This window comes from Aspergillus aculeatus (assembly GCF_001890905.1).
Source record: "Aspergillus aculeatus ATCC 16872 unplaced genomic scaffold ASPACscaffold_15, whole genome shotgun sequence".
Taxonomy (NCBI): domain Eukaryota; kingdom Fungi; phylum Ascomycota; class Eurotiomycetes; order Eurotiales; family Aspergillaceae; genus Aspergillus; species Aspergillus aculeatus.
Genome location: NW_017962990.1, coordinates 940296 through 962584, shown reverse-complemented (window position 1 = coordinate 962584; position 22289 = coordinate 940296). Strand labels below are relative to the sequence as shown.

At 55.4% G+C, this 22289-nt stretch overlaps 7 protein-coding genes across 7 annotated transcripts; 3 read left to right on the top strand and 4 right to left on the bottom strand.

Moving 5' to 3' along the window:
• Positions 1-425: 425 nt before the first annotated feature.
• ASPACDRAFT_54324 (putative NAD+ kinase Utr1) lies at positions 426-4637 on the top strand (the record flags this gene model as incomplete). Its single annotated transcript, XM_020202864.1, has 3 exons — positions 426-761; positions 2863-4045; positions 4123-4637. 3 exons carry the CDS (start codon positions 426-428, stop codon positions 4635-4637), a joined length of 2034 nt encoding a protein of 677 aa, XP_020053341.1.
• A 391-nt stretch (positions 4638-5028) lies between these two features.
• ASPACDRAFT_63306 (GAF domain-containing protein) lies at positions 5029-5899 on the bottom strand (the record flags this gene model as incomplete). The annotated part of the gene is made up of 5 exons (XM_020203877.1): positions 5029-5139; positions 5235-5583; positions 5646-5650; positions 5711-5815; positions 5897-5899. The coding sequence occupies 5 exons, from the start codon at positions 5897-5899 to the stop codon at positions 5029-5031; spliced, it is 573 nt and encodes a 190-aa protein (XP_020053340.1).
• Positions 5900-6181: 282 nt separating this feature from the next.
• On the top strand, positions 6182-8259 carry ASPACDRAFT_1874359 (agmatinase). Its single transcript, XM_020198033.1, has 8 exons — positions 6182-6504; positions 6568-6762; positions 6829-6982; positions 7064-7087; positions 7160-7181; positions 7235-7277; positions 7352-7580; positions 7720-8259. Exons 1-8 carry the CDS (start codon positions 6235-6237, stop codon positions 7947-7949), a joined length of 1167 nt encoding a protein of 388 aa, XP_020053339.1. The 5' UTR covers positions 6182-6234; the 3' UTR covers positions 7950-8259.
• Positions 8260-8542: 283 nt separating this feature from the next.
• Positions 8543-10812, bottom strand: ASPACDRAFT_54322 (ferric reductase family protein; the record flags this gene model as incomplete). The annotated part of the gene is made up of 6 exons (XM_020202863.1): positions 8543-9051; positions 9119-9280; positions 9343-9745; positions 9826-10011; positions 10065-10129; positions 10191-10812. The coding sequence occupies 6 exons, from the start codon at positions 10810-10812 to the stop codon at positions 8543-8545; spliced, it is 1947 nt and encodes a 648-aa protein (XP_020053338.1).
• Positions 10813-13227: 2415 nt separating this feature from the next.
• Positions 13228-16197, bottom strand: ASPACDRAFT_63303 (basic helix-loop-helix domain-containing protein; the record flags this gene model as incomplete). Its single annotated transcript, XM_020203876.1, has 1 exon — positions 13228-16197. The coding sequence occupies one exon, from the start codon at positions 16195-16197 to the stop codon at positions 13228-13230; it is 2970 nt and encodes a 989-aa protein (XP_020053337.1).
• Positions 16198-18198: 2001 nt separating this feature from the next.
• Positions 18199-19798, bottom strand: ASPACDRAFT_124954 (dihydrodipicolinate synthase family protein). The gene has a single exon (XM_020196767.1). The coding sequence runs from the start codon at positions 19409-19411 to the stop codon at positions 18416-18418; it is 996 nt and encodes a 331-aa protein (XP_020053336.1). The 5' UTR covers positions 19412-19798; the 3' UTR covers positions 18199-18415.
• A 482-nt stretch (positions 19799-20280) lies between these two features.
• ASPACDRAFT_63301 (uncharacterized protein) lies at positions 20281-21575 on the top strand (the record flags this gene model as incomplete). The annotated part of the gene is made up of 2 exons (XM_020203875.1): positions 20281-20310; positions 20370-21575. The coding sequence occupies 2 exons, from the start codon at positions 20281-20283 to the stop codon at positions 21573-21575; spliced, it is 1236 nt and encodes a 411-aa protein (XP_020053335.1).
• Positions 21576-22289: the final 714 nt, after the last annotated feature.

Below are 22289 nucleotides of genomic sequence, written 5' to 3'. Positions count from 1 at the left end.
ACTAACGCTCATATCCCGGCAGATATATATCAGATACAGTAGTAGGTGACCCAGGTGGTTTCAGATTCAAGAATTAATGTTATCCATCTGAACGCTGATATAAATTCCTGAGAGTCACACATTGCCTGAGCTTCGAGACCATGAGTCTTGAACTGTTTGTAGAATTGATCAAGTATTCGCGTGCAGTTCATGGATTGAGAGAGGAACTGAAGCTCCAACGTGGTTGGCATGGATAGACCAATCAGCGGACAGCCCGCCGTCATGCGACTCCGCGGCCAAAAAAATCCCAGCGGGAGCTGCGAACAGAAGCTCGCCTTCCGGTCCATTCCAGCTTCCACTCGCAGCTCAGTACACAACAACGACCTTCCCTTCTGTGCTTTCATCAACTATCGTTTGTAACTTTTACACCACTCAATCAAGCTACCATGGTCGCGCCATCTGCTACCCTGTCCGTTCTGAACCGCGCCGACGGATCGGCATCCTACCTGTGTCCTTCGACCGGCTCCAACATTCTAGGCTCCGTCAACGCACCCGTCGAGCTCCCCGGTCGCCGTGACGCCCTCAAGCCCGAAGATGCGACCATCGAAGTCTTCGTCAAGCCGGGCACTGCTCCCGCGGGAGTTGGAGAACGCTACGTGGAGGGAATTCTCAAGACACTGCTGGGGCGAGTGATCCTGGGACGCGAGAAGGGCTATCCGCGTCGTGGGGTGGTCATCACGCTGGCTATCATTGGTGGTGAGAGTGTCGGTAGAGGGGATCCGGTTCGTACTTCTTACGTCCAACAACAGACAGACGCTCTATTGGCTTGGTGGTCATCGACTAACGCAGTGTGATCTGCTTCTTCCGTCCAGTATCTGATTCTGCTCCCCGCGCTCCTCCACACTGCACTTCTGGCTCTCTTATCAGCATCCGTACCTTTGTCGATGACCTTCTCTGCCACGGTCCTGGCTGTCGACGAGTCGGGGCAGATCCGCCGAGAACCTTCCGCGGAGGATGCAGCCACCGCGCAGTCCGTTCACGTCCTCGCTTTCTCCTCGAAGGGCTATCTGCTGCTGAACGAGAGCCAGGGATCATTTGACTTTGACACGTGGGAGAAGGTGCGCCAGCGCGCCTCGGCTATCTGCCATGGAACACAACTGGTCAGCGCTGACGGCGATGTTGCCATGGCGGAGGATGTTGATGGCCGGCCTTTGGAGGGAACCCTGCGGGAAACTGTCGAGGACCAGGTCTATCGCGACTACAATTGGAAGATCAACGCTGCTTGATCATCGGCCCTACAACGCTACACCGGAAAAATTGCCGATGCCCGTGTATCGGTGTCTGCCGATCGATCGCATTTTAAGAAGATTCTCGAACACCCGGAGCCCCAGAATCGATTTTCCCGAACATGTTGACTACCGACGATTTCTCTCATCGGAGCCGTTCTCACCCAGTATCGCAGGGTCGGCTTTTCTAAACGGCACTACTTTCGGCGGCCTAGTGTGCACGGGGCGTCTTGGCGCCCGTCGCAGACAGCAGGTTCTATGGCATTCCATCATGTGGATACGAAGAAGAAACTTGCGCAGGAATCGTTAAAAGCACCGGCGCCGATTATTCAGGACCCTCCGACTTTCCAACTTTCCAAGGCGGGGGGGGGGACGTGCACTGGACGGCTGCCGGCTGCATTTCTGGATTTGTCCGAAAGTGGAACATGGTGCTGTGACAGGACATCCATTCAGGCAAAAAGCCACGGTGGGGGAAGGGTTGCTGCAGTGAGCTGGGTTCGTATTCTTAGCATCTGACTGGGCTGGATTCAAGAGATGCATGTGGAGCACGCGGAGTTTAGTCAATTGCGAGGTAATCACAGACACATCGCACTGTAGAAAATTTATCCACTCTTGAAAAAAGGAGCATCGCATGGCAAATGAATTGTTCGCAGGGTGAGCAACCTAGTTAAGGATAGGACAAGGCACACGCCTCGCTACACATGGAGGGATCTCCGCTTATCTCCAGACAAGCGGTAGTGAATAAAAATAGTTACAAATTGCCTGCAGTGTAGAAATTGCCCTGTCAGCGTGATTGAGAGGGGTTGCCTGTTACGGGGTTACAGAACCGCCCGACTTGGCAGGGAAACCAATCCATAATTTGATTACAGATGACACTATATTCCCTGGAAAGATGACACGAGGGAAATTGCTTGTGGAAGCGCATCGAAGGCGACACACTAATGTGGGGAGAATCAACAAACACTGCAGAAAGTTCGTTGAATGGTGTAGCGTGCACTGTAGCGTGTCACTCCGCAGGTTCTACAGACTAGCTAAGTTCATAATGACTTTTACCCCGTCCAAACCCCGTTACTTCCGGACTCGGCCTGGTTTTTCCATCCCGTCCCCATCCCATATCAGTAATTCAGTATTATTGTTCCATTAGACTACCAGAACTACTAGTGATTGTTCTAAGACAACTCCCCCCTCCTCCCCTTCCTCCCACTCAACCCACTTTATCTACTCACCTCTTTCCCCCCCCCCCCCCCTCCCCCTCAAGCCTCTGATCCTCTTTGCGACACCTGTCATTCCTCAGCTGTCCATGGCGTCCTCTCCGACAGACCATGGCCCTGTGAGTCTCTCCCAATTATCTCCTAGATCTTCTTGCACCACGATCCCTCCTTCAGACCCGACTTGCTTGTCCTCACCCTCCGCGGCCCCACCACTATCCGAATCTCCGGTGCGCCCGCCTGTCCAGCGCTCTGCCACCGTTGGCGCCCTGCTCCTGCGCGATTATGCCCTGAATATCGATCCCTCTGAGACCACGAGCGACATCCATACCGATCATTCGACTTCCGGGCCGCCCGAGTGCCGTCGCGAGACTCGCCGTGCGTCGGAGATCATCCGCGAGGAGTCCGTAGTGCCGTCGCTTCCGTCCCCTTCGTTCCTCCACCTGCGAAAGACCGCCGCCTTCTCCGGCCACCAGAGGAACGCATTATCGAGCGATTCCATCCCTCGTCAGACCATACTTAAAGCGCTCGCCTCCCGACCGTCCATTTCCGCGCAACAGAACCCCAACATGCCGCTGGCGGCGTCTCTGGGGCTCCTCCCTTCCAACTCCCCCAACCCCAACCCCAACAACTCCTCCGACGAGCCCACGCGCCGCGCCTCGATCAACTCCTCCTCCCAAAAACTGTCCGCTGCCCTGTCCAACCTACAACTCGGAGCCTACCTCGACCGGGCGGCCCCGTCGGCGCGATTGGCCCTGCAATCGCCCTGCTTCTTCCACCAACGCTTCGACGACGCCGTCAACATCCAGAAAGTGCTCGAGGAGATCACCGATGACGAGTGGCTGTCCCACTCGCGGTTGGTGCAGACCGCGACGGGCGTGCGGGAAGTGTCCAAGCAGCTGCAGCGCCGACCGATCAAACGCGCCGTCAAGACCGTCATGATCGTCACCAAGGCGCGCGACAACAGCCTGGTCCACCTCACGCGCGAATTGGCGGAGTGGCTGCTCTCGACGCCGCGCTACGGGAACGAGATCGGGGTCAACGTATACGTGGACGCGAAATTGCGCAACTCCAAGCGGTTCGACGCGCAGGGCCTCCTGGAGAAGGACCCGCGGTACCAGGAGATGCTCCGCTACTGGACGCCCGACCTGTGCTGGTCGTGCCCGGAGCGGTTCGACCTTGTGTTGACGCTCGGGGGTGACGGCACGGTGCTGTTCACCTCCTGGCTGTTCCAGCGGATCGTGCCGCCGATACTCTGTTTCTCCCTGGGTAGTCTGGGGTTCTTGACGAACTTCGAGTTCGAAAACTACAAGGATCATCTGAACGCTGTAATGGGCGACGTGGGCATGCGCGTCAACCTCCGCATGCGGTTCACGTGCACTGTCTTCCGGAAGGACCGGAGCAAGGGCGCTGAGGCCGGGGCCGTCGAGGAAGGGGAGCAGTTCGAGGTGCTCAACGAGTTGGTCATCGACCGCGGCCCGTCTCCTTATGTGTCTAACCTTGAGCTCTACGCGGATAACGATCTCCTGACTGTTGTCCAAGCTGACGGCTGCATCTTCTCCACTCCTACAGGTAAGCCTGACCTCCTTCCCCCACCCGCTCTCCAAAGTATGTCGCGCCGACCTGAAGATTAACTTGTGACACAACAGGCTCAACCGCATACTCCCTCTCAGCCGGAGGCTCCCTCATTCACCCCTCTATCCCCGGCATCCTCCTCACCCCGATCTGTCCGCACACCCTCTCCTTCCGGCCCATGGTCCTCTCCGACACCTCCCTCCTCCGCATCGCCGTGCCCCCCGGGTCCCGCTCGACCGCGTACTGCTCCTTCGACGGCAAAGGCCGCGTGGAGCTCCGACAAGGCGACTACGTGACCGTCGAAGCGAGCCAATACCCCTTCCCGACGGTGGTGTCCGGCAGCGGGGAGTGGTTCCAGAGCGTGCAGCGCGCGCTGCGGTGGAACACGCGCGGGGCGGTGCAGAAGAGCTGGTCGGCGGCGGTGGTGGACGGGGCGGACGAGTACGGCGAGGAGGGCGAGGACGAGGAATGGGACATCGACACCGACGCCGGGCTGGGCTGGACGGATAGTGGGCTGGGACCCAGTGAGGACGGGGATGCGGGGTCCACCAGTCCGATGAAGCGGCAGATGAGCATGCTGAGCATGTAGCCGCGTCTCCTTATGTCTTACTCCTCATTCTCCCATGGAGCGAGCTCACCGGCAGAGAACGGTGACTGGATTTCTTGGTTATTGGGCGTTGGTTATATTTTGGTCAGACAACGGGATACACACGGACCAATTCCTTCTCGGGGTTTATTTCTATCGGTGCCAGAGCGAATGTTGGTCTGATTGATATAGCATATAAATTATAGACTTGGGATTAATTTCTTTGCTTGTCCCGGAAGGGGGGCAGAGATTGATGAATGAATAGAGTTCGATGGATACAATCGCCCCATAACTGGGAATTCCCCCTTTGCTGACGACATCCGAGTCACTGCATATATCCAGCTCTAAACTAGTCCCCATCACATCCTCACCGTACCCTACACCCCAAAACAAATCACCAATCACAGCACTCAGCCAACAACCCCGCCAACTCCTCCAAGTATTTCTTGTCCGTCTCATCAAACCCAGAGGGCTCCGTGCAATCGATATCGATAATCGCGACCGTCTACCACGTCCCCCGAACCCGTTAGCCAAGTCAACCTTGATCCCCACCCCCCCAAATCCAAACCAACCCACACCCAATAACAAAGGATCTCTTACCTCCCCACCCACAAGAATCGGCACCACAATCTCACTCCGACTGCTCGCGTCGCAGGCGATATGGCCCGGGAACTCGTGCACGTCCGGCACGACGACGGTGGCGCGGTCCTGCGCCGCGGTGCCGCAGACCCCCTTCCCGAAGCGGATCTCCTGGCACGCGGGGCGGCCCTGGAAGGGGCCGAGGAGGAGTTTGGGTTGCACGGTGGTCGCATCGGTGGCGGTGGTATCCTTGGACAAGGCCGGGAACTTGTCGCTGCGGATGTAGAAGCCGGCCCAGTTGACCGACGACGAAGGGGCGGGGAGGGCGGCGTAGGCGTGCCAGAGGAGGGAGGCGACGTTGGAGAAGTTGCTGTTTCTTTAGTATCTTCCTTGCGGAGGGGTGAGGGGGAGGGGAGGTGGAGGTGGAGGTACCTGACCTGTTGATAGGTTGTATGGTTAGTGAGGTCTTAATTTAATGGGGAATGGGGAGGAGGTACCCAGTTGCGCTGGCCGTAGACTAGGCCGCGGGCCTGTTCGAGGACCTGCGTGTAGACCTCGTCTTTGGAGGCGTTGGGGCCGAAGAAGGAGGAGTCGGCGTGAGGCTTCTCATTGCGGTGAGTTTATGCTTAATGCTTATGCGCAAGGCATTGTGCGTGTAGGGTAGGGGAAAGACGGGATCGAACCATGGTGAGGGTCTGGAACTGCACGACTGTTATGCTGGTGGAGTTTAAAAGTTATAGCCGATCAATTGACAGTGACAGTGACAGGGAATGTACAGCGATGACGCTGCAGAGGTGAGTGAGGGGAAAAGAAAATCCCAAGTGGGGATTTTTGGAGTGCCGAGCCTGAGGAGCCCACGCCCACTTACCGTGTTAGGCAAGTCCTTCCACGGACCCCCTCGGACGGCATGGCTTATCGCGATAACCACAGTCGTGATCTAGAACTAGAACTATAACTATCGCTTCAACTGTCTATCCAGCTGCACCCTCAACTTCAATTCACCCTCAGTTCCTCCGTCATAATGCACCTGACCTTCTCTCTCCTCGTCTCAGCAACAGCAACAGCAGCAGCAGCCCGAGAAATCATCTTCCCGCCCATTGCTGCCGTCCACAACCACCCCTCCAGCCAGTACGCCTTCCAGAATGACATCGACATCAACAAAATCGACATTGTGACCGGCAGCCAATTCTCCGGACTCACCACCTTCGCCAGCCTCCCGTACGCAAACTGCTTCGTCGAAGATGAGTCATTAACATACGACATCGCCTTCCTGGGCGCACCGTTCGACACTGTTCGTCTCCCTACCCCGGCGCTTTCACCATTCCCCACCAGCATCACTGATCCATAAAACTAGGCAGTAACAGGCCGCCCCGGCGCCCGCTACGGTCCCCAGGGCATCCGGCTGGGCTCACGCCGCCTGGGCGGCTACGACATCTACACGGGGGAGAACGTGTTCGCCAGCTGGGCGAAACTGGTGGACTGCGGGGATGCGCCGTTGACGTGGTTGGACAATACGGTGGCGCTGAAGCAGTTGGATCTGGCGCATAAGGTTCTCCTTCCATTGATCCCCTCAAAGCAACAAAGATGAAAGTGAACTGATCAAATGATGTGGTAGGTCGTCTCCTCACGCGGCACCAACACAACGACCAAAGGCCAAGTGCCGCGCATCATCACGCTGGGCGGGGACCATACCACGACGCTGTCGGCGCTGCGGTCAACGTACGAGAAGTGGGGGCCGGTGTCGGTGATCCATTTCGATAGTCATATCGGTATGCCTATCCTAAATCGCCAATGATAAAGTAAAGCACATAGAAAAATGGAGAAAGCTAACATCAAAGTACGGGATCTAGATACATGGGACCCAGAAGCACTAGGTACATCCCTCCTCCCCTTTCCTCCTTGCCTTTGTCAACACAGCCCAGCAAAACTAACTCCAATAAACCCAGGTGGAGGAATCTCTCACTACGCGTTCGTACCCGTGCCCCTTCCCCAACACATCCCACCCCCTAACCGAAACCTAGAGGCGTCAACCACGGGACCTTCCTCCATCTCGCGCACGAAGAGGTAATCCCCCCTTCCCCCCCTCCCCCCCATCACTCTCTTTTCCTCTCACTCAAAAACCAACTAACAAAAACAAGGGCCTAATCCGCAACACCTCCATCCACGTTGGCATCCGCGCCCCCGTCACCCGCCCGCGCGGCGCCGACCTCCGCAACGACCTTCGCTGCGGCTTCGAGATGATCAAGGCGCGCGACCTCGACCGCCTGGGCGTGAGCGGGGTGATCGAGCAGATCAAGGCCCGCGTTGGGGACAGCCGCGTGTACATCTCCGTCGACATCGACGTGCTGGATCCGGCGTTTGCGCCTGGTATGTGCCGCCCCCTACTCTTCCTTCCACTTGTGTTCCGTCCAGTAAAGCAAGAGCAGGAACTTACCCCTAGAGAAAAAGAAGGGTAAAATAGAAAACCCGGTTAAAGTCTAATACTAATTTCTCTCGGGATTGACAGCGACCGGCACCTCCGAACCAGGCGGCTTCTCGACCCGCGAGCTCCTCTCCATCCTGGACGGGCTGCGCGGGTTGCCCGTCATCGGCGCGGATGTGGTGGAGGTGGCGCCCATCTATGACTCGGCGGGCGAGACGACGACGCTGGCGGCGGCGGAGGTGGCGCGGGCGGTGCTGGCGCTGATGATTGCGGTGCCGGTTGAGGGGCGGGCACCTGTTGAAATCGGTGTTTAAGCGCTTCCGTCACGGTATAGATAGGGCCAGGGAAGACGTGATGGTCGCTTATATGAAGAGAAGAAGAAACACAAGCTTGCGCCGGGGCAAAAGGCATATAGGTGGAGTATAATATACGGAGTGTGGAGTAGAGCAGTGCATGACATATCTCCGGTGTCCATATTCTGGAGGAATCCGAAGAACTACCCAACGGTTTGAGCAGAGGATCCATACTTTTCTGCGATCCATCATGTCAGCTACAGTTTCATACACATACTACACAATACACGGCAGACTCGAACCACCCATAACTACAACAACACAATCAACCCACAGAGAGAGAGTATAGAAAGAACTCAAGAAAAGAATCTATTATCTACCCCTCCCCAACCCCAAACCCCCAATTCAGCTCCTTTCCAAATCCCCAGACCCCAGGACCGAAGACAATAAATACATCCAGAATCCAAAATCCCAAAAGTCCAACTCGCTAACCAAAAACGCCATCCTTTTCTTTCTCTTCTCCCTGCCCAATGCCCCAATCCCCACTCCACTCCCCAACCCCAACCCCAACCCCAGCCCTCACCCTCACCCTCGTTGCAAACAGGGCAGGGTCATCACCACGAAAAACTCTCCTCATACAAATCCACCCTCAACCCAGCCCCAGCCACAGCCCCATCACCACTACCCCCAACCCCAGCACGACCCTGACACTCCCTCACCGTCCGCCTCACATCATCCCCCATCGCCCCGGGCCCACAGATACTGACCGCCATGGCACCCACCTGGCGCGCCATCTCCCCCCGCAAGATCTCGTCGAAGCAGGGTTTACCCGTGTGGATGGCGACGGGCACCGAGGACGGGGCCACGCTCGCCCAGGGGGAGCACTCGACCAAGAAGTCCTCGGGGCTGCTGGTGTCGGAGCGCGTGGGGCTGGCCTCGCTGCTGCTACTGGTCGTGCTGCCGATGCTACTCGCCGAGGCGGCGGTTTTGCTCACGTAGATTTGGATGTCCAGGGAGAACTCGGGGAACTGGAAGTAGGATTCGCGTTTGCGGAGGGTGGCCATTTGTAGGGCGGGGTGGTTGAGGAGGGAGGTCATCCAGGGTTGGATCCAGGAGAGGTGGTCTTTTGACTTGTTAGTGGAGGGGGGGTTTTGAATGGAAAGTGGAGGGTGGAGGGCAAGGCAACCCACCTAAACTCCTCACTACCCAGACCAAGGTCACGCGGCGGACCGCCTGGGTCTGCGAGGTGATGTTGGTCACGAATTCATGGAGATACGACATCGGGTGGGTGATGCCGATGCCGCCGGCGATTAGGAGAACGGTGCCGTAGGAGGCCAGGGAGTGGAGGCCGCCTTTATACACAGTCAGTATGGATCACGCAGATGACACGGCTAGGATGAGAAGGTGAATGTACCGAACGGCCCCTCCGCCAGCGCGGTCGCTTCGAAGCTCCCGTCGCAGGACTTGTGCACCTTCGACAGCAGCTTCCCCGTGAACCCGTCGCGGCGCTTGATCAGGAACGACATGGTCGTCTGCTGCGACCCCCCGAGTAGCCGGTTGATCGAGTCGTTGGAGCTCCGCTTCTCGGTCGGCAGAATGCTGCGGTCCGAGGAGGTCCAGGCCACGGAGAACGGGTGCGAGGTCCACAGCCCCAGCGACGGCAGATACAGATACATGTACTGCCCCGCCTTGAAGGTCCAGGGGCGGGCGAGCGCGACGTCCACGCGCGCGACGTCGCCCGGCAGAAGCTCCACGGTGGCCGTCGTGCGTTGCTTGCCGACGTTGCGCCACAGGATGATGCCCAGGCGGGTGGCTCGCTACACACAGCAGTGTTAGCTGGAATAGTTCTTGGGGGGGGGGACACTTGAAGCAGTTTAGTACAAAGAGGGTGGCTTACATCAAATCCCCAGAGAATCAGCGTAACTAACAGCGCCGTCTGCTGCGACATGCCACGCAGATGGTACCACAGTCCCACCATGGATGCAATGGCCAGCAGGATATGCAAATGCAGGAACGCTTCGTAGAAGGCATGTCGGAGAGGCGAGATAGACTGTACCAGAATAGCGGCGAACGCGATGAAAGCCTTGCAGATGTCAGTGATCTTCTCCTCACAACCATAAAGCGAATCCTACTTACCGTCATACCATAGACGAAGAACGGTGTGTGCCAGACAACCTGTGTCACAGCAGACAAACTACCCACTATTGAGTACTAGTCAGCGTATGATCTACCTCCTTATAAAAAGACAGAGACAGGACTTACACTCCTTCTGTCGAGGGATAATCGCCAAGACGACATGCACAATCGAGGCCGCAACAACCAAGCGCCCGGCCCAGCGATGAATCAGATTGAAAGTATCAAACTTGATCCCCAGCAGCGGGATCAGCGGGTTGTTGCGACCCGCCGCGAGGATCAACCCGGGCAGATTCAACACCGCCAGCGTGCCACTCGTATACTGAAGCTGGTACATCACCTCCTCCCACTCGGCCCACCAGTCCACCGTCGCGAAGAAGAACCCTACGTTCAGCGCAATATATACGGTCAAAAGAATCGCCTCCAGTCGCAGTGGGATGATCCCCATGTGGCAGCGCCCCACCCGGAACTCGCGACTATGCCGCGTCGACAGCAGCGGCGCATAGAAGACATGTTTGTTGAGCGCGGCGGACAGCGCATTGCTCCGCGCATATCGGTCCTGATCGTCGTCTTCGCTCTCGAGTATCCGACGTAACCGGCGTCGGTGTTGTAACTGTGTGTACAGGTTGCTGACGAAGAGCACGAACACTCCACCGGCGAAAATGAAGATCGGAGTCGCCAAGGAGACTTTCATGGGGGGATGAACGTTTCGAAGCCGCGGTTGGTCCGGGTCATGGTAGTCTACCCCCATTCTGCTGTAGCTGTGAAGGTCGCCGTGTTGAAAGATTGGAAATGTCCTTAAATGTGCGTGGGTGGGTGGGTGGGTGGGTTGTGTGTGCTGGAGAGGGGGAGCAGAGATTGGAGAGCGTATGCGCACTTTCGCCAGGAAACAAGCGAAAGGCCTCAGAAATTAAAGACCAGTGCTCAAACCGGGAAAGCGCCGGTAGCCCCTTCTACATATACCAGCACTGGCAGTTGTGATTCTAGATCCATGCCCATCATGACGTGCAAGCGGCTGCATAGGGCACACCTCTTCATAACTATGCCGTCATCCATCGCTCTTTGCGCCTGGGGTGAGGGCCATTGTATGTGCGATGATACCGTAGAAAGCGAGCAGCAAAGCAGACTCGGACGGCCGTCTCGAGACTCGGCGCTTTCATGCAACGGAAATGCATCGCAGCAGAGTCCAGCTGCGCAGAAAAGGCAGTGCAACCTCAGAGGCCAGTGTGGGGGTTTACTTGACTTTCCGTGGAATGTGTGCCTCCCTCCCCTCCCCTTGATTCGTCGGGGGGAAAGTTCAAGGACTGCTGGACCTGGTATAGTCGACAGGTACGCACACCCGGCAGATTGCCCGGTTAACCTTAACCTGCTTAGCCCGCCCGGCAAGACTTGGTTGGGCCTGCAAGCATTTTGGCATCCGTCAAAAGTCTGTGGATGAAACAGAAGCGTGTGTTTGCGGGGCGATGGAACGGCAGCGCCGAAAACGGAAGGGAAATATGCGTCTCTGCTGCATCCGCCCTACCGGACCCTTCCCAAATCCCCAGTGCAGCTCTGCCTCTGCTGTTGCTTCAATTCTGGTTTTTTGCTGCTGGGATCCAAGCGGCGTGGTGGTTATGACGTTCAAGCTGACGATAATTGACGACAAGGACCTGTCATAACATGTCCATCTGAGCTGAAGGGGGTGTCTTTTTTGTCCACTACACAAATGTATCTCTTCCAACACACCAGTCCGTCAGTCAACCCCCAATCTGTCGCGAGGTTAGGCACACGATCTATGGTAGTCAACGCCCATAGTAGAGTTTGAGACAGCTAAACTTACCAGCCCGTGGTGCTGGTTGCAGCCCCTTGCGGGTGGATCGAGTTCTGCCCGCATCCCTAGGGTAGGAGTACACGGGCTGGGAGCAAACCAATTGACGTCATGCAATCGAAGCACAGGTGATAGCTCAATGACATAACGAACAGCTGCGCCGATCTTCCTTCGATCAGGTAACATTATTGCATCGTGCGCGCTGTCTTTGGCGTGGAAGCCATTGTAACGTCGGCGACATTGTTCCCTCCCGCTTAGGGCAACCGCCGCAGAAACCTCATGTCATCATGACTAGAAAGAGACTTAAAAGAGGCAATGTCTAGACCTCAATCGACCAATCCAGCTTCGATGCCACGGTGATTTTTCGTCCTCATAGGCAAGATGGAGTGTCGCTAAACTTGCTATCCTGAGCAGTCGGCTTGTGCTGTCATCGCTGCGCCTACCGATGACAAGTGCGGTCAAGCAAAGCAAAGCATTGCGACAAGGAAAGGCAGCAAGGATGCGGAGAAGATATCCAGACCAGAATTTGGGTACGATGAGATGTTGGTACAGCACACTCGAACATCTCCATTGAATGTAGTTTGCCACTTTCCGGAGAATTATTTGACTTTGCCGTTCAATCTCGACCGGAGGATTTGACACGGCGACCATGAGCCTGATGTCTCACCACGAAAGGCAGTACCTGAGCCTCCATAAAACCTGCTCACATTGTATTCCCTGCATTGGTTTGTTACAAAGTCAAATAAGAGATCCCCATCCGTTTGTCCCGCATGCTCCGACAATCAGGAAAATTGCCAGGGGAAAAGCGGAGAAGCATGAAGCCACCCCAAATTCGACATCAACCCAACACCATTATGCGCTGTTGTACAGATAATCTATGAAATGACGACAATCTAAGAAAACGTGGCCGCGGCCAAGACCTTCCAAGGCGCGTTAGGGCACTCGATATGTCGTAAGAATGAAGTGAGTATTAAGCATTATGGAGAAACAAGAACTGCGATGAATTGTGTGCCTTGATCGGTTGGATCCCAAAGAACGGGGAGGTATTAATTGCGTAACCCGAAAAAACAGACTCCCGGCACTGAAGTACCCCCCATTTCATTTATCCCTGCAGGTTAGCGATGTGCGCCATTACAATTGAACAAGAAAGCATGTACATGTGGTATTGAGTCGACTGAAGGGCCAATCGTGGCCAATTCGTGAGATGTAACGTAACGGTGATATTGTAGAAAGCTTGTATTCGGAATTCAAACTCCCATAATTCGGTGACTGCCTGGCTCCAGGCTGCAGCCACTGCCATCATGGATGGAGAACAAGCTTCGGGGAGGAGATCTAGCACACTCCCGGGGCACGTGGCAGTCAAGCCCGTCTGGAGCGCCTTTTCTTTTTCTTCTCCTTGACCTGCTTGGCTCTGCTCTTCTCTTCCCGAACGGATGAATAGTCCGCCACGTCGACACCGGCGCTATGGCATAAGGATGTGCATTCATTTTCAATCACCTTCACAATCTGAGGAGTGAAGCCGTAGAATGCGGGATTGTAGGCATTCCGTGCCCAGTACATCAGTTCAGAAGCGACTCGGCCCAGGTTGGGAATGGACTGAGGCGAAACCGCCTGCTTCGGGGAAAAGCGGGGTTTACTGTCAGCTTCGTCATCGGAGCAGAGCGAAGATGGGGTCGAGCTTCTGGATGCGGGGGAGGAGGGGGATGATTCAGAAGAAGACAAGTAATCCGTGTCCGAAGCAAGAACATGCAATAGATGGTAAACCGAGGCAAAGCCAATCAGGGTCAAATCGACAGGATCGAGTGGAAGCTGATTGAACCATGTGATCGCTTTCTGGATGGTGAAGGATGCGGGGAGAGAGGTGTCACCCGTGGTTCGTGCCGTGAAGATTGCCGCAATCATGGCACAGCGGACGGATATGGCGATCTCATCCCGCACGGAGACCGGAAGTGACGAATCTAGGAAGTTGGAGGCTTGACTCTGCTGGCTCTTTCCTTTGTCCTTGGGCAGCGCTGCCAGGACGGCTCCGATGTTGGTAGCACGGTCATGGTCGAAGAACACCGCTTTCATGACTAGAGCGCGGGTATGAGCGGCAGATGGCTGGGGAGCAACGTCCAGAGCGATCTTGATCTTGGCTTTGAACAAGTCACGGCTCTTCTTCGCATCGGGCCCACCAGAGCTAGCCTCAAAGTATCTGAGCAGTGCTCGCTGCAAGAGGTGGCTTGACCACCAGGCGGCAAGAGCGTCGAGGGAGGACCGAATCGCAGGATCTTCCTCCACAACGTCCAGAAGGGCCTCGTCATCCTCGGCTCCCTCTTGCGTAGGGCGGTTCCATGTAAGATTCGCCGCACGTTGGACAACAGTGTCGATCATGACCTCATCACAGTCGAGCTGCAGTAGGGCAGCCAAATGACTCGGCAGGGCCTCTGGATGGTCTTTTGGCATGGCTGCGTGCATCTTGCGGGCAAGATCCCACTGATAGCCGGCCAATGATCGTGCGACATCATTGGAGATGTGGAAAGTCCATGATCCGGGAACACCGACTCGCCACAGAAGGATGCGGCAATGTAGCGCCTTGAGCATCATTCGCATTGGACTGCGAGGCAGGGTTCCTGCAGCGAAGATGGTGAGTACTAACCTGCTCTTGCTGATTTCGGGATCTCCACCAGCCAGTTGCGCATCGATGGCGATATCCCATGACTTCACGCGGCCCTTGTCGTCCTCGACGGTAACGCCGGTGATGGAAGAGTAGAGTTTCCAGCCCAGAAGACAGCGCAGCACATACTCGAAGCAGCGCGAGGTGACCACGTACCACTCATGGAAGAACCGATGACGCGGCACACCGACTTGCTGTATGCTCGTTAACCACGCTTGACGGCGGAAGTTTGATGACGATAGCGTTGCATCGGACATGAATGCAGTCTTGGATGAGCCTGGTTGACTTTTGGGCCCGGCATTGAAGAGGTATACAAAAACCACAAAGGCACTACCAACGACCAGAGTTGCGAGGATAAGGAAGTGCGAGATGGCCCTTGCGTGCCACGAGTACCAAAAGCTGCGAGCCACTGCCATCCAGTACTTGATGGTCGGATTTTGCAGGCTGTTCAACAAATTGACGGGAAGCGCCAGCAGTCCCTTGGCGGTTGAATCGCTCTCTTTGTCGCTACCCAGACCCTCAAGAACCATCAGACCAGCAAGAGCGCCAAGCATGTATTTGTTGGGGTAGTAGGAGCGGCTGCGACCTCCGCCACCCTGGGTGGACCTATTGCCGTTGCTGTTGCCGGCGCTGCTGGGATATTGCATATACGACTGGGAAAAGGCGCTGTTTTTGGCAGCTGCTTCGTCTCGGAGGCGCTGGAAGGCATCTGGTACCTTCATCAACCCCTCGGGAGGATGCAGCGTTGTAGGAGAGTGATCACTCGGCGAATCTTCAACCTGTGAGAACACACTCGGGGATGAACTTGCCCCAGACTCGGTATAGTTGCTGGGCGATGAGACAGAAGCGGTGGATGTGATCATTTGTTCCGCAGCCTTATCTGCTAGACGAAGTCGGTTCTTGAGGGCGGTGTTTTCCTCTTCAAGTCGTTTGTTGCGGATTTCCAAGTGGCGAATATACTCTGTTGCCTTCGATAGGATGGAAGCCTTGTTCAATTTGCTGGCAGGGGTGACACCTTCGCCTTCGTCATCATCGATGATGCTGCCGGCCGCATTCTTCGAGGCTCGCAGGCTGGGGACGCTGTCTCTCAGTTCGGCGATCTTTTCGTTGAGGTTGGCTCGGTACCGCTTTTCGATAACGTTGTGTGCTCGTTTCTTGGCGGGCATTTTCTTGCCCGGTGGCACGACGCCGCTCACGGTTGATCCGTCGTCGTCACTGCCTGACTTGCGTTTGCGGGTGATTCCGTCCGGGGATAATGGTGAGCCCGCTGCAGTTGACAGCGTAGATGGCATCTCGGCTCCACTCGAGTCGCCCTTGGAGTTGGTCATACTGTTGTACCCTCGATCGAAGAAGGAGTCAAACGGGAGGTTCGTGCAGTCGAGAGAGATGTCGGGGGAGAATTCGGATTTGTTGAAGAAGGCGGTGCTTGGATTACCGGTTGATGTGTTTGGTGAGGTGAAGGCCAGGTCGAACGGTGATTGGGAGAGCTCTTTGACTCCCTCTGCGAAGCCTTGATCATCCCATCTCATCCATTGTGTCCAATCTTGAGTGGCTTCGTCCGTGGTGAAGGATGGGGCAAAAGACATTGACTCGGCCTGTGAGTCTCTTGAGTTTCTCTTGTTGGTGTTAGGGGAGAAGAGCTGGAAGTCGCTCCCCATGCTGGGCATTGCCATCTTGTCCAGCGGCCAGGGCCGGGACCATGAATTGCGAGTGGTCAGTCAAAGCACGGCAATATGCAACCGCGAGCAGAGCTTCCAAGCTATTGCCTGAACTCGAGTCAGTTTCTGATACGGACAATCGACGACATGGGCGACGACGAAGGTCATGGATGTTGACACTGTTTGAGAGGGCATACCTGAGAAGGGTGTGTGGTCAGGAGCCGGCTAGGTGCGGAAAGAAGTCGCGTAAGGCGAGCAAGTTAAGCCAGCGCTAACCAACCTTAGATTGCGACCAGTGGAGTAACCCAAGGACAATCGGTGATGGTGATGATGGTATAATGAAGACAGTAGGGACAGTCGAGGGTGAAATCCAGCAACCTACTGAGTACGATAGCGGGGGGAGGGAGGGGGGAGAGGTTCGTCGGGAGGTTGCAGGAGACAGGAAGGTGCGTGAGGGTGGATGAAGATCTGACTAGCAGAAACCCCGTGAATGTCTGGACATGTGCAGGCGCGTTTCTTCTCCTTCGATCTTATCGAGCGAGCGGTTGAGAAAGGGAGGGGCGCAGCGGGTTGAGGCGCGATGAGTGGTTCGAGGAAGTTTGGTCCCGGTGGGACAAAAATTTGACCGGATCCTCAGTTGGTGCCTGGTTTTACTGATTGATAAAGGACGACGGGCGATCACTGCTGGGGAACGAGTGATTCGGGGCAACTTGAGGCGAAGTTCTAGAAAGATCAATGATATCGTGATCGAAGATAGAGAGGCAAATTTGAAGGACACATGACTGTTGAAGTTGACTATGCAACGACAAGCAGAGAGCAGTGGAATGGATGTTGGATGGATGGCTGGATGAATGAATGCATGGATGGCATTGTATGGAAAGAACTGAGTGAGAGAATCTCGGCCAATGTTCGGTGGAGGCCAGTCCTCCCCCAAGTCGTATGATCGCGGGCCACGCCTCTTCCGGCAAGCCGACCCCAAAGGGGCAATTCTTCTCAATACAGTACGTAATTTTGCTCCGCTGACAGAGCGGACGGGGCGCAATTGGTTAAATTACCGTCACAGCGGTGTATTCAAAACTCGTCGCCTCCCTGTCTCGGCTATATTTGGCAAGCCCTCCCAACGATCCATGAATGATCATTGATCATTGATCCATCATCCATCATCATGGATCGCTCAATCCACAAGGAATAACTTGAGAACTTTCTGTACAGCTGCTTTTTGCAAGTCGCTGAACATCCTATCTACTCGTTACAGGCACATTTGAATCTCTCATAACCGAACAAGGCCCATCTCAATCCGAGAAATCCTTACAACCCCATACCTCCGCGCAACCACGACCCGACCGGTTCAACCCCATCAGCCCAGGCAACCGCGCTAATACCGGTCCGATGCTCAGCCCACCTTTTTTTCATAACGATCAATTCAAACTTCTCCAAGGGATAAGATTCGGAAAAGGGGTCCTATTCTGGCAACTTCTTGCTGAGAGACTTGTCTTCGTTTTCTAGTAGTTGCATCGTATCAGCTGCCTGCGACCTGAGTTTAGGGGATTGACTCAACCCCACCATCGAGGAGCGGGGCTGACACAGCCTGGGACAGCCTGGGACAGTCATGACATGACATAAATATATACATCTAGCAGTAGGGATGGGCTCGACTGGGTGTGAATCATCACGCTTTAAGGTTCAATAACCTTGCTGTAGTTGCAGGAACGATACGACGGGCGATGGACTCCGCTCGCGTGGAGCTAGTTTTCCGAAAATTGGGGTTTATGCTCTACAGTTTGAGGAGTTATTCTCGGAGAGAACTGTTTACGCCTACCAATACTGCACCCAAGTACGCATCGATCCTAGGAGCCATTCGACACTGTAATTGCTGTCATTGCCATCGTAGAAGAAAGCCTCATTGTCGAAGACATTGCGTAGACACAGTCAATGGCACCCATCGGGCTAAAGTGGAGAGGAAACCCATCGCTGCAGGTCCTGGGCCCTGAGACAGTTTATTTAAATTGCAAGAAGCGCACGTATGGGGTTCAACGAGAGGCACTGTAACCAGAAGGTATCCACAGACTTGTCCAGGCTGGGTCAACTTTTACCCTGCCTGGCCAGACTGACACCTTCACCTTCACCGCCAGTAGTTGTCTACAATTAAACACTAACGCGAGCAAAAGACCAAATATGAGCGCCATCTGTATTTTTACTCTAGGAAATATGTACACCTGTTCTAATAATCTACTTACAGTGCCTTCTCCACCTCTGCCATCTTACCCATCACCTCCTGCACCGTGACCTTAGCCCCCTGGGCAGGCTCCTCGTACGGGGTGCGAGGCTTCAGTTTCTCCTCCGCACCCTCAATCCCCGCCGCCACCGCCGAGAAGATGGCCGTGGCGTATTTGGTGGACGCGATGCCGCTCTTGCACGGCGACTCCGCCAACGCCGCCTGCCGCTGCAACGCCAACGCCTCGTCGACCTTGCCCTCTACATACAGCTTGTAGACCCGCGCGGCGGTCTTGGGGAAGACATTCGCGAAGGCCGCAATGCACCCGGCCGATCCGACGGCCAGCCCCGCCAGCAGGAAGTCCGACTGTCCGCCGAACACGGCGAACTGGTCCTTGGAGAACGTGGCCGCCAGGCGGGTGATCTTGCCCACGGACGCGCAGGTCAGTTTCACGCCGACCACGTTCGAGACGCCCGAGGGGCTCTGCGCCTCGGACTCGCGGACAATCGCCGTGATGGTCTCCGAGTCGAGATCCACCCCGTTGCACACGCCGGGGAAGTTGTACACCACGACGGGGAGGGCGGATTGGCGGGCGACGTCGGCGAAGAACCGCTTCACGACGGCGGGGGTGGTGGCTTTCCCGAAGTATGCCGGGGGCAGAACTAGCAGGTAGTTGGCACCCGCGGCAGCCGCGTCGGAGGCGAGCTCGAGGACTTGTTTGGTAGAGTGGGCGCCCACGCCGGCCATGAGGGGGAAATCAGGCCCCACGGCTTCGCGGGCGGCGGCAATGCATTGGTATCGTTCTTCGCGGGTAAGGAGGAAAGCTTCGGAGTTGGTGCCAAGGATGACGAGCCCGGCCAGACCTGTCGTCGAAAGATATTTATAGTATTGCTTCTGGGCAACCAAATCAATGGTGTCGGTCGCGTGATCGAAGAAGGTCACGGCTGGACACCAGACACCTGCTGGGGGGATATGGGGCTGGGCGGTCACGTTGGGGTTGGAAGTGGAGCCCATGTTGACGTCAATCGGCTCAATTCTGTGGAAATCGGGGATGACTCAAAAGACGGTGATGATGATGAAACTTTGCTGATTCTCATTTTGGAGGAATTAGAGCGCATTAGTCGCTTAAGTAGTGATGGTGAATGCGGGGGAAGGAAAAGAATCCGGTCGGGATCCGATACCGAGTCCTTATCAGCGGGGAGAGATTCCGAGTAGGGAGAGAGAGGATAGGGAAGGAAATGAGGAGAGATAAGTGAAGAGAGAGGGGAGAAGGGAGGAGATTAGATAGACTAGCTCAACAGGAAAATCCGGGGTAAGGCAGGATAAGAATGAAGCATCGTAGTACCTCTCCCTCACTTCTAGAGAAACCCCTTGAATCTTCTTTCCCCTTCAGTTTCCCCAACCCTTTCTCCCTTTTCTTGTTTCTTTTTTATTTTGATTTTTTCCCTCTCAAATTTTCCTCCCCGTGACCTCGATCCATGGCACTTGTTTTGAGCGTCACGTCACTTGACCCATGAGTCAGATCGACAATTCGATGGTCTCATCGCCGAATCAGGGCCGGTTATTGGCTCACACCGCCGTTGGTCACGACGAGCTTCCTCTTGGGGATTCTCATTACGTCTTCAAAAAGACTGCAGGCTGCAAGGCCAACAGCCACTGGCCTAGGCATGAATAATGAGAATTCGAATATGCCTCATACTCCCCTTCTCCTTTATTCCATTTACGAGTTTGCATTCCACTTCTTCCACTTGTTCCACTAATACCCCGCATAAAAGGGGGTTCAATGCGTTTCCACCTCTTGTTCCCCAGATATTTAACTGCCAATGCCCCGTGGTTTTGGTGGATGTGATGAGAACAAACACAGAACGTGTAATATCGCAACCATGCAAGCACCGCAAGAGATTTACGATTTGGTAAGTGATGCAGTGCGCCTCAGCTGAGTCGCCTGAATGCTAAGTGCAATGCCTCATAGATCGTGTCCTTTGTGGATGACGTCGATAGCCGGCCGTGGGCCGCTTCGACACGACAACACAAGATTCAATCCGACGAGCTTCGACACCAGCTCGCGACGTTACGCCTAGTCAACCGCGCCTTCTGTCGCAGCGCCTCACCGCGACTGTTTCGACACCTTCGCGTCGTCGCCAAATCCGCTCAGTCCAAGACCTCCGAATCGCCGCTTGTAGGCCTCGTAGAGCTCTCCCACGGCCCCTATGCCGACTACGTGCGCCAACTAGACATCGGGCTCGAGGACACCGAGCACTCGGAAGAGTTCTGCTCCATGTTCCTGGAAGATTTGGCGGGAGTGCTGCCCTCCTGCCTGTGCCGGCTGTCCAAACTCAAGGCGCTTGATTTCCAGGGGGTTCCCGGCTCGTTACCCGAGGCTACCACCCGAGACTTTGTCAACACCGTCATCAGCAGCCTCCGCTACGTGCCACTGCCGAACTTAACCGAGCTGGACATTGCCTTCCCCATCACCCACGATTTCGCCCAATTCTTCCCCCACAAGACCCTCAGCTCCAGCGCCCTGCGCATCTCCACCGAACACGTCCTGCAGCGCCTGCACCACCTGGGCCTCCGCATCACCGCCTCCCCCACCGAGCACGCGCAGCCACAGCAACATGAATCCCCCTCTCCGCCGCCCGCCGCGACCGTACACACCCCCGGCTTGTCGAACCAGGCCCACGCACACTGGCTCTACAAGATGATCCGTCACGCCAGCAATCTGAAGTCGCTCGCCATCGCCAGCGCAGACACCCTGGATCTGGACGGGGCTGCTTTCAGCCGCTCCCTCCGCCTGGAATCCATCCAGCTGCGCCGGGTGTCCATCTCGTCCTACAAGCTGCTGTCGCTGGTCGAACAATGCAAGGACTCCATCCGACACATCGAGCTCTACCAGGTCAAGCTGAACTCGGGCGAGTGGCAACATGTGCTGTCGCGCATGACGCATCTGCCCGGGCTGGTGAGCTTCGTGATCAAGTCGTGCGGATACTCGTCGACGGGCGCGGGGGCCACCTACTACAACCCGCATGGCTCGTCGGGGGCGGTGATGAAGACGACGAACTCGACGGAGATCCTGGCGCTGGGCGCCTTGCACCGTCGGGTCCACGAGAACCGGGTGAACTGCGGGCTGGCCCCGTTCCGCGAGACGGAATTCCGCCGGAGAGTAAAGAGTATTTGAGGTTTCCACTGTATGTTCTGGCAATATCACTTTAGCATCAGCATCTGTGGCATAGTTTATGCATCTGCATTAATGGGTAAGGGTATGACAAAAAGAATGATTAGCACAGATAAAATAGTTGAGATAATTGAAATGTGACTGGGTTTACATATCACCACTGCCTCTGCTCATTTGGATACTTAGGTATTCCCTGTTCTTGATTATGTGGAGTGAGGATCAATCTAGATCCGACGGCGGGTGTTTGGCCACAGCACAAGTGTGCAAGCGCAAACAAAGCACCTGGTCGGCAGTATCTTCTTATTCATACAATGTAGAACCCTCCGCGTACCTCCCAAACACCGCACACTTTCCGAGCAGGATGTTTCTCACTTTGTACTACTTCTTCCATTCAACGCGTTTCTCTTGGTGTTCAACGATGCACTCAAAAACTTTTTGAGACCACCTAAAATGCAAAGCAAGTACCATTCTATAGAGTATTACGAATAACTATTTTCAAAATATAGAACTGTCGTTTTCCTAAGCAATGTCTCAAGCTTTGATCAAAACATCTTTCCCCCAACCCGTCTGTAAATAAGTAAATTAAGGCCCCTTCTAAGCGAAAATATTAGTATAGCCCCTCTGGAGATCTTCCTAAATACTCTTCTAAGTCCGCAAGACAGCGAGGCCTCTTAAACTATCTTTATAAAGCCTCATATCTTAGACCGTGGACCTGGT